This window comes from Alexandromys fortis, unplaced genomic scaffold, assembly GCF_014885135.2.
Source record: "Alexandromys fortis isolate MF-2015 unplaced genomic scaffold, M_Fortis_MF-2015_v1.1 scaffold_70, whole genome shotgun sequence".
In the NCBI taxonomy this organism is placed as follows: domain Eukaryota; kingdom Metazoa; phylum Chordata; class Mammalia; order Rodentia; family Cricetidae; genus Alexandromys; species Alexandromys fortis.
This window is the reverse complement of record NW_026067955.1, coordinates 8316792-8334223: the sequence shown is the minus strand read 5'-3', so window position 1 is coordinate 8334223 and position 17432 is coordinate 8316792. Positions and strand designations below refer to the sequence as shown.

General features: G+C 43.1%; 1 protein-coding gene across 2 annotated transcripts in view; it reads right to left on the bottom strand.

The window, feature by feature from the left end:
- Clpx (caseinolytic mitochondrial matrix peptidase chaperone subunit X) overlaps positions 1-10388 on the bottom strand; it is a 40823-nt gene extending 30435 nt beyond the window's left edge. The window contains exons 1-2 of one of the 2 annotated variants that reach the window (XM_050151940.1): positions 10083-10388; positions 467-627 (exon numbers count right to left, since the gene is read on the bottom strand). In XM_050151940.1, the coding sequence (XP_050007897.1) occupies positions 467-627; positions 10083-10161 (240 nt within the window). In that variant the 5' untranslated portion in view covers positions 10162-10388. Of the gene's footprint in view, positions 1-466; positions 628-8044; positions 8179-10082 lie in introns of those variants that run through there. The other variant, XM_050151938.1, reaches the window with a different exon arrangement.
- Positions 10389-17432: the final 7044 nt, after the last annotated feature.

Below are 17432 nucleotides of genomic sequence, written 5' to 3'. Positions count from 1 at the left end.
TTTTTTGAGACAGAGTTTCTCTGTATAACAGTCCTGGCTGTCCTGGAACTTGCTTTGTAGACCAGGCTGGCCTTGAATTCTCATATCTGCCTGCTTCTGCCCCCCAAATGCCAGGATTAAAGGTGTGTGCCACCACTGCCCGGCATAATTCATATTTCTTACAGAATACATTTAAGCTAATATGTAACACTATTATTATATTTAGCCCTTTAAAGGTGAGAAATTGTAAACTAGGTGGTGGCAGCACACACCTTTAATCCCAGCACTCAGGAAGCAGAGGCAGGAGGATCTCAGTGAGTTCGAGGCCAGCTTGGTCTGTAATAATTAGTTCCAGGACAGGTTCCAAAGATACAGAGAAACCCTGTCTCGAAAAACAAAGAACAAAAAAACAAACAAAAAACCAAAACCAAAAGCAAACAAACAGAAAGGTGGGAAATATATAGATGCCAACAAAGACAAAAATAACCTTATTTCCATCTCCGGAGCCTTCTTTGGTTGCCCCATCTTTTGAGGCAAAGTACGCTGGTGTTTCTGAAAAGTTTCTAAAAGGAGCTCTGCGCAGGATCTGAGTGTCCAAGGTCCCCAGTCTTCCTAAAATTGGCACATGAATGCGCCCACAAGAAATACCTGGAGGGAGAAAGAATTCTGTTAATTTTCATACCAAATACTGGTATGCCTGAATAAATTCCCATAGGGACTGGAGAGAACACTCAATGGTTAAGAGATTGGCTTCTCCTTTAGAGGGCCTGGGTTTGATTCCCAGTACCCACATGGAGGCTTACAACCACCTATAATTCCAGTTCCAGGGGTTCCAATGGCCTCTTCTGGTCTCTGCAGGCACCAGGCACACACACAGCACACTTACACAAGTAAAAAAATACACACATAAAATAATAGTAAATCTTAAACAAAGCCCTGGTAAATAAATGTTTAACCAAAGAGGGCTGAGAAATGCTAGCTTTCACAGCAAAGCTACACACCAGCACAGAAAAGAATAACCCTGTCAGAGGCATAACAAGTCAGGCCTCTAAATGATCCCAGCAAATTTTTTTTCAGATCAGTTTTCAGATAAATCCTTTAAAAAGTGAGCAAGATCAGCTGGGCAGTGGCACATACTTTTAATCCCAGCATTTGGAAGGCAGAGAGACAGATGGATCTCTACGAGTTTGAGGCCAGCCTTGCTATGGGACAAGGGTCTTTCATCCTGTCACTTGTATTATTTTTAATAAAATGCTGATTGGCAAGTAGCCAGGCAGGAAGTATAGACGGGGTGACCAGGCAAGAAGTACAGGTGGGGCAATGAGAACAGGAGAATTCTGGGAAGAGGACACAGCCCACAGTCGTGACCCAGCCACAGAAGAAGCAAGATGTGATTGCCTCGCCGAAAAAGGTACCAAGCCACATGGCTAACATAGACAAAAAATGGGCTAATTTAAAATGTAAGAATTAAGTAATAAGAAAAGCCTGATCTACTAGGCCGATCAGTTTATGACTAATGTAGACCTCTGTGTGTTTATTTGGGACTAAACGGCTATGGGACCTGGTGGGACAGAAACCTCTGTCAATACAGCCTGGTCTACAAACTGAGTTCCAGGACAGCCAGGACTATTACACAGAGAAACCTTGTCTCCAAAAACTAAACAACCCCCCAAAAGTGAGCAAGACCATGTAAGTCATAACCTGTGGTTCTTTTAAATATGACAGGCGCTCAACACTTGCTTTACCTGTAGGTTTTTTGAAAAAATGCTTTATAATTTAAATGCTATATTTGTGCTTTTTGTATATTATTTCTATCTTTGAGAATAAGCATATCATAGCAACTCTATATTGGTTACCCCGGGGGGAAGTTTCACTTTCAAAAATTACATGCTTTTCCACTTACATGAGGTTCTCAGTAGAAAATCTGAGACAGTCTTTAGAATGGTGGTTGTTAGGGTTGAAGGAATTGATGGTTTTGGTTGGACAGAGTTTACAAAATGAAAGGGTTGTAGACATGGGTGGTGTTAGTGGTTGAACACTGTAAATGTACAGCTGGCAAGACTGCTCAGCAGGTAAAGGTTATGTGCAATCCTGGAGAATGGAGTTTGATTCCTGGAATCCCCATAAAGATCGAAGAAGAAAACTGACTCTACAAAGATGTCCTCTGGCTTTCACAGATGTGTCATGGCGTATAAGCCCACAAGCACACATCATAGAAACACATAAATAACACTTCTAAAAATACTTAACACTACTAAATTATACATTTTAAAATGGTGAAGAAAGGCGAAGAATGTCAGTGCACTTTTAATCCCAGTCTCTGACACATACTAAATTCAAGGCCATCTTGAGCTACTCAAAGAAACACATGCACACACCCACACCCCAAACCAGGCCAGGTGCACACATTCCTGTAGCTTGTAAAGCTAGCACTCGGGAAACTAAGGCTGGAGAATTCCTATCTGGAGGCTAGACTGGGCCCACCTTTTTTGTTGTTGTTTTGTTTTGTTTCTAGACAGGGTTTCTCAGTAGCTATGGGCCAGTCCTAGAATTCGGTCTATAGACCAGGCTGGCCTTGAACTCACAGAGATCCACTTGCCTCTGCAAGTGCTGGGACTAAAAACATGCGCCACCATTTTTTTAAAAAAGCAATAATTTATTTATTTGGGTTTATTGAGACAGGGTTTTTCTGTGTTGTCCTGGCTGTTCTGGAACTCACTCTGTAGACCAGGCTGGCTTTGAACTCAGAGATCCGCCTGCCTCTGCCTCCCAAGTACTGGGATTAAAGACATATGCCACCACCACCCCAGCTGGGCTTGTCTTAAAAAATAAAATAAGGCTAGAATGGTAGGGCAGGCTTATAATCCTAATACTTGGGTAGTACAAGAGGATTAGTCCAAGGTCATAATCAGCTATATACTGAGTTTAAAACCAGCAAGACCTAAAGATTCTATCCCTCCTAATCCCCCACCCAAAACAGGGTTTCTCTGTGTAGCCCTTGGCTGTCCTGGAACTCACTTTGTAGACCAGGCTGGCCTCAAACTCTCAAACTCAGAGATCTCCCTGCCTCTGTCTCCAGAGTGCTGGGATTAAAAGCACACGCCACCACTGCCAGGCTTATATTCCTCTCTTGATGGACATTATATTGTTCTTTTTTTTTTTTTTTTTTTTTTTTGGTTTTTCGAGACAGGGTTTCTCTGTAGCTTTGGATCCTGTCCTGGAACTAGCTCTGCAGACCAGGCTGGTCTCGAACTCACAGAACACAGAGATCTGCCTGCCTCTGCCTCCCTAGTGCTGGGATTAAAGGCGTGCGCCACCATCACCCGCATAGAACATGATATATTGTTCTTGAGATGTCTTCTTTCACCTTTTGCTCTTCTTTTTTTTTTTTTAGGACACATGTAGCCCTACCTGAACTGGAGTTCAATATGTAGAATGTTGACTGAGTTTTCTGTCCTGCCCGTTTCCCGCAGTCGTTAAGTCCCAAAGAATCACACAGAGGTCTAAGTCAATTATAAACTGATTGGCCCAGTATCTCAGGCTCTTATTAATTCTTATAACTTATATTAGCCCATAATTCTTGTCTATGTTGGCCACGTGGCTTGGTACCTTTTTCAGTGAGGCAGTCACATCTTGGGTCCTGTGCGTCTGGTAACAACTGCAGACTGAGCTTTCCTATTCCCAGAATTCTCCTCTCATCGCAACCTATACTTCCTGTCTGGCTACTGGCCAATCAGCATTTTATTAAAATACAATTGACAGGGTACAGACCATTGTCCCACAGCAGTAGACCATGCTGATCTTGACTTGACTCAGAGATTTCCCTTGATTATGCCTCCTGAATGCTGGGATTAAAGGTATGCACCACCACACCTGATTTTTTTTCTTTTTCTAATTTATTATTACTGTGGATCTATGTATGAGGTGCATGTGTGGGCACATAGGCCATGGTGTTTATGTGGGGGGGTCAGAACACAACTTTGTACCATCAGCTCCTTCTGCCTTTAGCTGGGTTTCAGGGAACAAACTAAGATCAAAGAGGTGAATGGCCTTTGATTAAACAAAATTGTATTCTACTTCAGTACTGTGGTTCTACTAAGAACCTTCCATAAGCCAACAATCTGTAGTGAGTCGCTAAGGTGGCTTCCTAGCAGTTTACCAAAGTGCTGTTAAGAGGTACGAAATAACAATGAAAGTGGCAGAGGAGAGAATAATGTTACATTTAAAAAAACATTTCTCTTTTTTTTTTCATTATAAAATTCTGAACTCACTCTTTAAATTTTATTTTCATGTGATCATGGATTTGCATGTTTAAGTATACAGTGTTTCCAACGCAAAAACCAATGCAACCATACAGAGTCACCACAGAAACACTAGCAGAAAAAATAATTCATGTGTCATTTAAAGTTAAGGATTTTTCTTTTTGAGGGGGGGTTTCAAGACAGGGTTTCTCTGTAGCTTTTTTGGAGCCTGTCCTGTAACTAGCTCTTGTAGCCCAGGCTGGCCTTGAACTCACAGAGATCTGCCTGCTTCTGCCTCCCAAGTGCTGAGATTAAAGGTGTGTGCCACTACCTGGCTAGTTAAGGATTTCTTTACTGAAACTTTTAGTATGGTACTATAACACCATACTAAATTTTAACATGCTGTAATCCATGACTATGAACCAAGATGTCAAGCCAGGAAACAGGTGGTTCTCAAACACAAGTTTGCATCAGTATTGCCTGATATGTTTGTTAAAACACACTGCAGGCACTCCTCACTAGTTCTGTGGAAGGCTGGAGGCAAGACCCAAGAATGACCTTCTAACAAGGTCCCAGGTTGATGCTGTGCTGATGCTGCCGCCAATGCTACTGCCTTGGGACTGTACTTCAAAAACAACTGTACTAAACAAAGAGGCCATTCACTGATCACAGAAAATATAAGGCACTAAAGCAAATTCATCAGGGGGTTCAACTCTTTTTTTGTGACATGAAACCCATATACTCTGGTGAAATTCTTGGACAGATTTCAGATTTTTTGAATACACACTATAAAATACATAGCAAAGAAATTTTACTATACTAAGGAAGATAAAAAGAATTAAGGCTTAGTGGCATAGGACTATTACGCACCCAAGAGGCTAACGCAGGGACCAGTGAAATGGCTCAGTGGGTAAAGACATTTGTGACTACGGTAACAAACTTGAGTTCCACCCCTGATTCCCAGAAAGTGAAAGAAAAGAACTATTCCCACAATTTTCCTGACTGTCACAATACAGTGTTATGATATATGTATACGCATTCACCCCCACACATACAAATAAATAAAACTTAATTCTTTTTAAAAAACAATGTTGTTTTAAGGAAGGCCAAAAAGCAAGATTTTTAGATCCAAGTCAGCCCAATTTGTAATATGAAGATGTATGATTCTGGGCTGGAGAGTTAGCTCAGAGGTTAAGAGCATTGCCTGTTCTTCCAAAGGTCCTGAGTTCAATTCCCAGCAACCACATGGTGGCTCACAGCCATCTGCAATGGGGTCTGGTGCCCTCTTCTGGCCTGCAAGCATACACATAGACAGAACATTGTATACATAATAAATAAATTTTTTTTTTTTTTGGTTTTTCGAGACAGGGTTTCTCTGTGGCTTTGGAGCCTGTTAAAAAAAGAAAATGTATGATTCTGACTGGTGACAAATTCATAGATACTTCTAAAAGTATGACCTTGATAATTAAGGAAAATGCCATTTTTCTGTTAAAAATTATTGGAAATAAGGTTTTAAAAAATCTGATTCCTATCTACGGAACCCCTGAAGGGCTCATGAACTACATGTGAAAAACCCCTGAGAGCCAGGTAAACATTTCTGTCCATTTTGCAACACTGTTGGCAGCAATGTTAAAAACCAGTTAAAAGTTAAACCATCTATGAACATCTGTCATACAGATAAAGCCTTGTCAGTATCAGAGCAGCTGCCTATTAAAATAGCTTTGGGGGTTGAGGCAGGAGGATGGCAAGTTCAAGGCCTGCCAGGGTTACAAAGTGAATTCAAGGCTAGTCTAGAGAACTTGGTGAAGCCCTAACTCAAAACGAAATACTCTTAAAGGGCCAAGCGTATACCTTGGTGACAGAGCACTTGCTTAGCATGTGTTAAGTCCTTGGTTCTCTCCCACTATGGCAAAAACAAACAAAACAAAAAGAAATATGAAAAGCCAGGTATTGTGGTGTATGTCTGTAATTCACAGCTGATGCAGGAGTTTGACAACAGCTCAGACACAATGAGTTCCAGGAAAGTCTCAGCCACAGAGTGAAACCTTGTCTTAAAGACATAAGAAAGTAACTTACTCAGTTTTTAATTTTTAAAAATGTGTATGGGCATTTTATCTACATGTAATCTATGCAACACATGTGTGCCTGGTGCCCAAGGAAGCCGGAAGAGGGTGTTGGATCCTTAGAACTGAAGTGGAGTTACAGACAGTCTGACCTACCATGTGAATGCTGGGAATTGAACTTGGATCCTTTGGAAGGGCAGCCAGTGCTCTTCAGAGCTATATCTTCAGCCCAAATTTTATTCAGCTTTTAAGTATTATTAACATACACATTTAATATATATTTAAATGTTCTTTTTTAGGACAAGCTTCCATTCTACAGCTGTTCTATAACTTGAAATCCATGGTGACCCTCCAAAGAGGTTACAGGCCTGAGCCCACACCATACCTTTGTTTTCTGAGAGTTAGTTTCATCCAGAATGGTGTGAATACTCTACACAGCTGAGGTTGGCCTTGAATCTGAGATCCCCCCCATCCCAATACTGCGATCATCCTTGGCTTTCTGCACTTCATTTTGAACTAAGGAGTCTACAAAACTACAAATGATCCAGCTTAAAAAAAAATCCAATCTATTTAAAATAGCATGAAAGAATGAATAAGAAATAGCAGAATATACTCTCAAAAAAGTTTCAAAAGATGAAAATGATTGCCAATTCTAGTGACAATATTTAAAGTGTATAATAACTGATGAAGTAGAGAATAAAGCTAAATCCTCACAAGTTTGACCTCTAACTGCTAACACAAATTGAAAAAAACATTTAAAAAATACCTGCAACTTAACAACTACTTACTATATCAATTTAGGCTTACATTTTTTATTTTATGCACTAGTTATTGCTATGGGACAATGATCTTTTACCCTGTAAAGATCTGTCAGTTGTATCGCTTTAATAAAATGCTGATTGGCTGGGCGGTGGTGGCGCATGCCTTTAATCCCAGCACTTGGGAGGCAGAGGCAGGCGGATCTCTGTGAGTTCGAGACCAGCCTGGTCTACAAGAGCGAGTTCCAGGACAGGCTCCAAAACCACAGAGAAACCCTGTCTCGAAAAACCAAAAAATAAAATAAAATAAAATGCTGATTGGCCTGTAGCCAGGCAGGAAGTATAGGTGGAGCGAGGAGAGCAGGAGAATTCTGGGCAGTCATAACCCAGATGTTACTACACCCAGATGCAGAGGAAGCAAGATGAGAATGCCTCACTGATAAAATGTACCAAGCCACGTGGCTGACACAGACAAGAATTATGGGTTGATGTAGAATATAAGAGTTAATAAGAAGCCTGAGCTAATAGGCCAACTACTTTATGATTTTAATGTAGAGCTCTCTTTATTTCTTTGGGACTGAACGGCTGCAGGACCGGGCGAGACAAAAACCTCTGTCAACAAGTTATTGCTTCTTGAGTTCTAAATACTGCTTAATAAGGAAAAATAGCATCATTACTATATATAACATTTGATAGTTTTTACTAAGTACATTCTGCTAGCCAAAAAAGATAAAAAATAAAATGTAAAAAAAAAAAAAGGCTTGCCAGGTGATGGTGACGCACGCCTTTAATCCTAGCACTCAGGAGGCAGAGGCAGCTGGGTCTCTGTGAGTTATAGGCCAGCCTGGTCTACAGCATTCCAGGACAGACAGCCAGGGCTGCCAGAGCTGCCAGGGCTGTTACAGAGAAATCCTGTCTTGAAAAAAGAAAAAAGAAAAAGAAAAGAAAGAAAGCTTAAATGCTTTGAAGGCCAGAGAATATAATTCAACAAGAAAGTGCTTGCCTGGCATCCTCAAGGCCCTGGATTCAACACTCAGCACAACAACAACAACAAAAGTCTGGAGAAACCTGACTTGCTTGTGAAGGCCCATGACTCCAGCACTCCAGCGGCAAGATGAAGAAATCATGAGTTCAAGGCAGCCTGGTCTACCCAGTGAAACTGCTAAAAATGTTTCATCAATTATTAACTTTGCCCTATTTAATTTATTACAATTTGACTACCAGAAGGAAAGAAAAAGAGGGAAATAGGACTAAAAATTAAGGTAGATGCACTATAATTATAAAATCTATGATCAACATGTTTGACCTCTTTAGTCAGACATTTTTATGAAGTGATATCCTTTCTTTTTGGGGGGTGGGGGATTCAAGACAGAGTTTCTCTATGTAGCCCTGGCTCTCCTGGTACTTATTCTGTAGAGCAAGCTGGCCTGAAAGCTCAGACATCCACCAGACTGTCTCCGAGTACTGAGACTATCTCAGGGTGCTGGGGTTAAGGTTGTGGGCCACCACCAACACTCTGTGACACCCTTTCTACAAGGAATGGTTCCAAAGAAGTCAGAAATTGAAATTAGATGCAATTCTAATATTCTTTCACCCAAACTCAGGGTCAACACTATCACTGAGTAATTTTAACTGGGCATCAAGTACTTCTGAATGCAGATATTTAAAATGCAAAGTGACCTCATATAGGTCAAGCACATTTAAAATTGGTATCATGTATATATGTATGTATGCATGTGTGCTCATGACAGTTCTCTTTCCACCTTGCAGCTCCCAGGGTTGAACTCATAGCTCATGCCTTTATTTGCTGAGTTATCTTTACCACCCACGCCGCAAGTCCATTTAAAATATAGGCATCAGCCAGGAGTGGCGTCACACACCCTTAATCCTAGCACTCCCCTAGCACTCCAAGAAGCACACTGAGCTGAATTCAAGGCCAGACTCCTCTACCAAATTCGAGAGATCCACCAGCTTCTGGCCCCAAACTTCCTCCTGTCCAAAACACCCAAAACACATCACCCTCGTTACCACTTTTGTCGACTTCACCAAATTAAAACATGAAGAATTTACTATCCCTAGCACCAACCGATAAGCCCTCAACAGATGTATCCCAAATAAATGAAGCCTCTGGAATTGGGACATCTACTTGTTGAGGTGTGGCAATGTTTTAAGACTAAATCTTACACTTACAAGTCACTTAATACAAAATATTCCCACCCACATTACTTCATTTCACGTGTAGAATAAAATGTCAATTATATATCTAGTAAGCAACGAAGATTTTACAGTTAATCCAAAAACTTAGGAAAACAGCTCTTATTGATCCGAGCCCTCATGAAAAGACGTCTTTAAGATCGAAAAGTCTAACAGGATCTAGCAACAGTCTGATATGCATAGATCTGAGGAAAAGAAAAACAGGTTTCATTCCCGGAATCTCTTGGCAGGTGTTCACAGGCCCTGATGAGTTGAGAAGCAAAGTAAACAAGAGCTACTCTTGGGGACAGATCCCGGCTGTCAAACTGGGGAAGCGGAGAGCGACTGTTGCTGTAAGTATTTGAAGAATTCCAGCGGTCGTTTCCCATCTCCCAGCAGTTTTTCTAAGATTCCAAAGTTTTCCAAATATCTGGAAGACCCGTGAGCTGTTTATGTCCTGGCGTCACCGACCGCACAATGACCGTGACACCGAATGTTGTTGCGCTGCCTGAGTCTAAGGGGCTAGCCGGGACAACCGGGTACCCGGAGGCCCGCAAAAAGTGACAGGCCCGAACAGGACTGAGCGATTGTCACTTTTTAACGACCGAATGCAGCACTCGGTCTCTCTCCCAGAGTTGAGGCGAGATGGCCCCATTCCAGCCACAAACCCTGGAGGCCTGAGAGCGCACGGGCGGGCGGCAGCACACGGAGTTTTCCTCAAAAACAGACCGCCAACTACTTCGGAGGCTAGCAGCGCCTGGCAGCCCTTATGCCCTCCTCCTCAGGGTCCTCACCGGCCCACTTCCCGAGAGCCCAGAGCGGGCTCCGGCGCGGGATTACTTCGTTACCTCTCTGCGCGGAGGTGAGCGAGGTGGTAAGCAGCCGGACGGCCGCAGCGCCGCAGGTACAAGCGCCACAGCTGGACATCCCCGCGGGGCCTAGGCCGGGTCTTCACGCCCTGCGGATCTCGGGGGGCTCAGCGGCCCGACGGTGACGCTCGAGGGCTGCGCCCACGGGCTCCGATCCCTTCCGCCGGCTCTATGCTGGCGCAGCGTTTTTCGCCACCAGGAAGCCAGGCCCGGGCGATCCAAAGTGTCCCACGGCCGTCTACTCACCAGAGTAGACACCTTCCCTCCTCCCCTCCCTCCGGCTCTTCCCCATCCCCCCCGCCTACCCCAGCCTGGGAGCGTGCGCGCGCCTGCGTCCTAGGTCCGGGAGGGGGCGTAGTCCACGCCGCGCGTGCGTAGAGACTAACGTGAAGCTAAAGAATGGGGGCGGTAACCTGGGCACCAATGAGCGCCTTACGGCAAGCAGCGAGCCCAAAGTTATGCGGTCGCGCAACGCCTCAGAAATCGCTTTTATTCTGATATTGAAAAGTTTTAGACCCAAAGAGATGCAAGTCAGGAGTTATTCCTACGCGTCTCACAAACAGGGAAAGAAAAAAGGAAAAAAGGTGAAGGCGTTTTTTAAGTGATCCAGACACTGAGAATGTAGTTGGGCCCTAATCCCACATAATAAATACATTACTAAATGGACAGTAACCAACAAGCTCGTGTACCACAAATTTCTTCCCTCATGGGCTATACAGTCTGGCTTCTTTTATGTTTTTGTTTTCTCACTTGCTGTATAGAAATGCCACCTAATTTCACTCCCGTCCCCAGCAACAACTGTTGGATAGAAACAGCTTTTCTGTTCTTTCAAGCTTAGTGATGACAGTTTTGGGGGACTTTGGGTTTTGTTGTTGTTGTTGTTTGTTTTTGGTTTTGGGGTTTTTTGGGGGTGTGCTGTGTTGTTGAAGGTTGCTTGTTCGTTCATGGCCACCAAGACTCCCATAATAATCGAAATAACAACACAGAAACTGTATTAATTAAATCACTGCTTGGCCAATCACTATAGCATATTCCTAGCAAGCGCTTACATGTTAAATTAACCCACTTATATTATTTTATATTTTACCCCGAGGCTCGTGGCCTACCTGTCTTTCCCCATCTGCAGCTACATGGCATCTCCCTGACTCTGCCTTCTTTCTCCCAGCATTCAGGGAACTATCCCACCCTCCTCCCACCTACCTCTGTTCTGCCCTGCTATAGGCCAAAGCAGTTTATTAATCAACAGTAATCACAGCATACACAGGGGAATCCCACATCAGGGTTTTGGTTGAGTTTTTCGAGACAGGATTTCTCTGCCTAACAGCACTGGCTGTGCTGGAACTCACTGTTAGAGCATAAGAGATCCACCTGCCTCTGCCTCCCCAGTGCTGGGATTAAAGGTGTTCACCACCACCACCACCACCACAGGCATCCGTTTTTGTTTGGGTTGTATTTGGGGTTTATGCCAGAATAATTATGCTTCTTTTATAGATGAATCTGATCAACTCTAAACGACAAATTGCCAGGTAGCCCAGACCTTGCAATGCAGCTGAAAGCGACTTTGACCATCTGCTGCCTATGCTCCCTCCTCTAGATAACTGAGATCACAGAGTTCACCACATCCTACTGGAATCTTCAGATATAAATTTAGAGGAGGCAGAACAGATGTGGTGCACACCTTTAATCCCAGCACTCTGGAGGCAGAGGGAGGTGGATCTCTGTGAGCTCAAGGCCAGCCTGATCTACAGAGGGAGTCCCAGGACAGCCAGGGCCTCACAGAGAAGCTGTCTCGAAAAACCAAAAAGAAAAAAAAAGAAGAAAAAAGAAAAAGAAACTTACCACTTTCCCAGGTAAAGCTCTGAGAGGCGTTCTAGGCGGCCCATACCACAGGATTCTTTCTTGGGGCGCTGGCTCCGGATCATTCCTCATCTTAAAGTTGCGGAGCTAGACGGGAATTCCCGTCTTCCTTCCCCAGGACCAACTCCTTCCTCAGCTGCATCCACTAATGCAGTTTTTTTTTAAATATTTATTTATTTACTCATTATGTATACAATATTCTGTCTGTGTGTATGCCTGAAGGCCAGAAGAGGGCACCAGACCTCATTACAGATGGTTGTGAGCCACCATGTGGTTGCTGGGAATTGAACTCAGGACCTTTGGAAGAGCAGGCAATGCTCTTACCGCTGAGCCATCTCTCCAGCCCCACTAATACAGTTTTGAAGACACTCTGAAGTTCTCTCAGGACGATGTTTTTGGACTGTTCTTAGGGTCTCTGCGAAGCTGTTGGGAGGGAACCAAGTGTACCTTCTCTGCATTCTCCCCCACACCACCTTCAACCCAACAAGAGAAGTTATGTTTTGTGTTTTATTTATTGGGATTTTATTTGGAAATAGTCATTCTGCATTAAAAACAAGATTGTAATTTGTGATTCTAAGATAAACTTTCAGAAATTCCTGTCAGAAATGAGCCAATCTCTGAATTAGAGGCCAGCCTGTTCTACAGAAGGAGTTTCAGGGCAGCCAGGGCTACACACCATAGAAAACCTGTCTCAAAACAAAAATAAAATTATGTATATGGATGTTTTTTCCTGCATGTATGTCTGTGCACCAAGGGCAAATAGTGTCAAAGGAGTTCAGAAAATGATGTCAAAATTTTTGGAACTGGAGTTGCAGGTGGTTGTGAGCAGCCACGTATGTGGCCAGGCTAACTCAGGTCCTCTGGAAGAGCAGCCAGTGCTTTTAACTGCTGAGCCATATTTCCACCACCACCACCCCTACTTCCTTTGATATAAAAGTATTGACCACCACTCATCATCATTTATAATTAAGAAAACAATATAAAGTTGGATAGCTCTGTAATTACTAAAAAGATATTTTTATTGGCTTCTGCTGAACCGATAAGCCAAAGAACTTCAAAGACTGAGCCCACATGTAAGCACTGAGTTGGGGTCCAGAATAAGCATCAGATCAATAATATTACAAAATTTCGTTTACTCACTTATCCTGAACTGTTGAGATTTTTAGTCATATGATTATATTTTCATGAAGGGAATGAGATATTACATGAATCATAGTGCTCAGGTATTAACTTTCTGTAAAGGAATGGCTCACTGGAAGAATCACGTAAGTCTTTTTTATTGATTTTTATTGAGCTCTACATTTTTCTCTGCTCCCCTCCCTGACTCTCCCCTCACCTCTTAAACCCTCCCCCAAGGTCCCCATGCTCCCAATTTACCCAGATCTTGTCTTTTTCTACTTCCCCTGTAGATTAGATCTATGTAAGTCTCTCTTAGTGTCCTCATTGTTGTGTAAGTTCTCATGGATTTTGGTTTGTAGACTGGTTTTCTTTGCTTTATATTTAAAAACCACCTATGAGTGAGTACATGTGATAATTGTCTTTCTGTGTCTAGGTTAACTCACTCAAAATGTTTTTTAGCTCCATCCATTTTCCTGCAAAATTCAAGCTGATGTTACTTTTTACTGCTGTGTAGTACTCCATTGTGTAAATGTACCACATTTTTCTTATCCATTCTTCAATCGAGGGGCATTTAGGTTGTTTCCAGGTTCTGGCTATGACAAACAAAGCTGTTCTGAACATAGTTGAGCACACGTCCTTGTGGCACGATTGAGCATCCTTTGGCTATATACCCAAAAGTGGTATTACTGGGTCTTGAGGAAGGTTGTTTCCCAATCTTCTGAGAAATCACCACAGTGACATCCAAAGGGGTTGTACCAGCTTGCATTCCCACCAGCAATGCAGAAGTGTTCCCTTTTCCCCACAACCTCTCCAGCATAAGTTGTCATCAGTGTTTTTGATCTTGGCCATTCTTAACAGGTGTAAGATGGAATCTCAGAGTTGTTTTGATTTGCATTTCTCTGATAACTAAGGATGTTGAATATTTCCTTAAGTGTCTTTCAGCCATTTTAGATTCCTCTGTTGAAGCCGGGCGATGGTGGCGCACGCCTTTAATCCCAGCACTCGGGAGACAGAGGCAGGTGGATCTCTGTGAGTTCGAGACCAGCCTGGTCTACAGAGCTAGTTCCAGGACAAGCTCCAAAGCCACAGAGAAACCCTGTCTCGAAAAACCAAAAAAAAAAAACCAAAAAAAAAAAAAAAAAAAAAAAAAAAAAAAAAAAAAAAAAAAAAGAAAGAAGATAAAAAAAAAGATAGAAAGATAGATAGATAGATAGATAGATAGATAGATTCCTCTGTTGAGACTTCTCTGTATTCCATTTTTTCTTGAGTTCTTTGTATATTTTGGAGATCAGACCTCTGTCTGATTTGGGGTTAGTGAAAATTTTTTCCCATTCTGTAGGCTGTCGTTTTGTCTTGTTGACCATGTCTTTTGCTTTGCAGAAGCTTTTCAGTTTCAGGAGGTCCCATTTATTAACTGTTTCTCTCAGTGTCTGTGCTGCTGGGATTATATTTAGGAAGTGTCTTCTATTGGGTTCCATTGGTCCTCCTGTCTGTTCTTATGCCAATACCAGGCTGTTTTCAGTACTGTAGCTCTGTAGTAGAGTTTGAAGTCAGGGATTATGATGCCTCCAGAAGTTCTTTTATTGTTCAGGATTGTTTTGGCTATCCTGGGTTTTTTGCTTCTCCATATGAAGTTGAGTACTGTTCTTTTGAGGTCTTTGAAGAATTTTGCTGGGATTTTGATCGGCATTGCCTTGAATCTGTACCACTTAAGTCTTTAAAGCAAACCAGGATTTGATTGTCTCCTTGTGTGGGAGAGATTTGTTGGTAGTGTTTCAGTTTTGCTCTTCATGGCCTGTCTCCCAGTGTTTGTAGATTCTGTCAAGGTGACAATTAACACTAACCATCTTATTACGCAAGCAACTTGAGTTCAATCCTTAGAATCCACATAAAAAAGCCAGTAAAACAGCTGGGTGTGGTGACATGTGCTCGTAAACCTGCATTATTCTCAGTCTCACTCACAAACTCAAAGCCAAAGGGAGATTCTATCTTAAAACAAGGTGGATGGCTTCAGTGGAAGAGTGCCGGAGACGAGCCCCTGGCCTCCGCATGCGCTTACAGCCATGCACATGGCCACGCACACACATGAAGTTGTAAGTAATGAATGGAAATTTCCCCTAATGTTTAGCAGAAGTGTTTCTCCGGTGCAGAGGGAATGGACCATAGCACCACATACTTTTCTGATGGAGGAAACAAAAATGACCGCAAAATCTTCAGCGTCAGCAGAAGTAGGCTACAAAACAAAAACAAACAAACAAGTCACAATAAAACCCTTGATGCTTTCAAAACTAGCACAGCAAACTTCATTTTCATTAGAACATTTTTAATTTTTATCTAATAATTAAAAAAAACAAGAACCGTAGGCTTTTAAGATGGCTCAGTGTTTGATGACATTTGCTACCAAGCCTAATGACCTGAGTTTGATTCCCCAAAGCCACATGGTGGAAAGAAAGAACCAGTTCCAAGTGTGGGGAGTGGTCTTGAGCATCTCTGAGGAGGGGTCACTGACGGGCTTTCTCTGAGGTGAAGTTTGGACTGAGGCAACTCCCAGAGGAGGGGGCTTGGGATGGAACTTTCCACCCAAGCATTCCAGACTCTTTGGGTATATGGATGCCAGGGGCTGGGGTGAAGCCTTAACCCAAACACTACCTAGTGAGACCCTGTCTGGAAATAAACAAAAATCTAGATGTGATACACACTTGTAATTCCAGCACTTGTAGGCAGAGTCAAGAAAATCCTAAGTTCCAAGCCAGCTAGGCCTAAATAACAAGACCTTGCCTCAAAAAATAAAATAACAAAAAATAAAATAAAATAAAAATAAAGAGATAAAACAAAAGAGAAAGAGAGTAGAACTGCAGGTAGTGAAAGATGAATATTAGGAGACAAATTCTGTAAACTTGTACAGCAATCTTAGTGTCCAGGAAGGGATCCTCAGTGGTTGCCCAGTTAGCAGAGTGTAGACTTTGCCCTAGAAAGTACAAAACACAGTAAGCAGGACAGAACTCAGGTTAAATTTTCTCATCAATGTGAACAAGGGTTATGTGGCTCTGGCATCAGGCCAGGGAAAGTTTCCTCACGTGGCAGAGCAAATTTGGTAGTTTATCCTCTAAAACTGTGCGATGGGACCGGTGGGCGGGGTGGCTCTCACCTCTGAATCCCAGTCTGAGGCAGAGTCAGGCAGGTCTCTGTGAGTTCAAGGCCAGCCTGGTCTACCAGGCAAGTTCCAGGACAGCCGGAGCTGCACAGGGAAACCCTAACTTGAAAAAAAACAAAACAAAAAAAAAAACAGCCCAGTGGTGGTGGAGCACGCCTTTAATCCCAGCACTTGGGAGGCAGAGGCAGGCAGGTTTCTGTGAGTTCAAGGCCAGCCTGGTCAACACGGCAAGTTCCGGGACAGCCGGAGCTGCACAGGGAAACCCTGTCTCGAAAAAAAAACAAAAACAAAACACTGTGCTCAGCATTTCAGAATGCCTGGACTGCTGGAATCCACACTCACGAAGCCTGGGTTGAGACACTGGCTTCATGCGGAGCTGTTTCGTGGTTACAGCTCACAGTACTGTAGCTGGAATACCTTGTAGGTGGTGTTCAAACTAGGGAACTTATAACTGGATGTGATGGTGAACGCCTTTAACCCCAGCACCAGGGAAGCCTGTGATCTCTGCTCTTTCCAGTCTGGTTTACATAGTGCATTCCAGGCCAGCCAGAGCTATATAGTGAAGTGACCTGTCATAACAATAAGAGGGACTGAGGGATCGTTGGAGAACCTTCTGTTCTTGCAGAGATTCTATTTTGGTTCCTAGCACCCACAGATTCATAGCTACCCCTAACTCCAGTTCCAGGGGATACGATGCTTTCTTCTGACTTCAGTTGGCACCAGGCTCTGTGTAGCCTCTGGCTGTCCCAGAACGCACTCTGTAGACCAGGCTGGCCTTGCCTCTGCCTCCCCAGAGATGAAATTAAAGGTCTTCACCACCACTCAGCTGTCAGCAGCGTTCTTTAAGGACAGTTTAACTGTTACAAAGGTGCACGCTCCTTTGTACATATGTACACTCCCTGCCCTGATAGTCACAGGTTGGGACAGGCCTGTGTTTCAGGGTTATGGCTGAGCAGCTATGAGATGGAGCAAAGCTGGGAGTCTGAGCAGAGAGTCCCAGAGTCCCAGAGGGATACTATGGCTTCTCTCTCACTTGGCACAGCACAGATGACCTTGAGCCAGGTTCCTACCAGGCCGTCCTCTCAAGTTTTTGATTCTGAACCACAGGGCCATTTGGGATTTCCCGTGATTAAAAATGGATTTTCTATCAGGACACGAACGGGAAATACCGTTGATCATGTCTTATCAGCTCTCCAAGA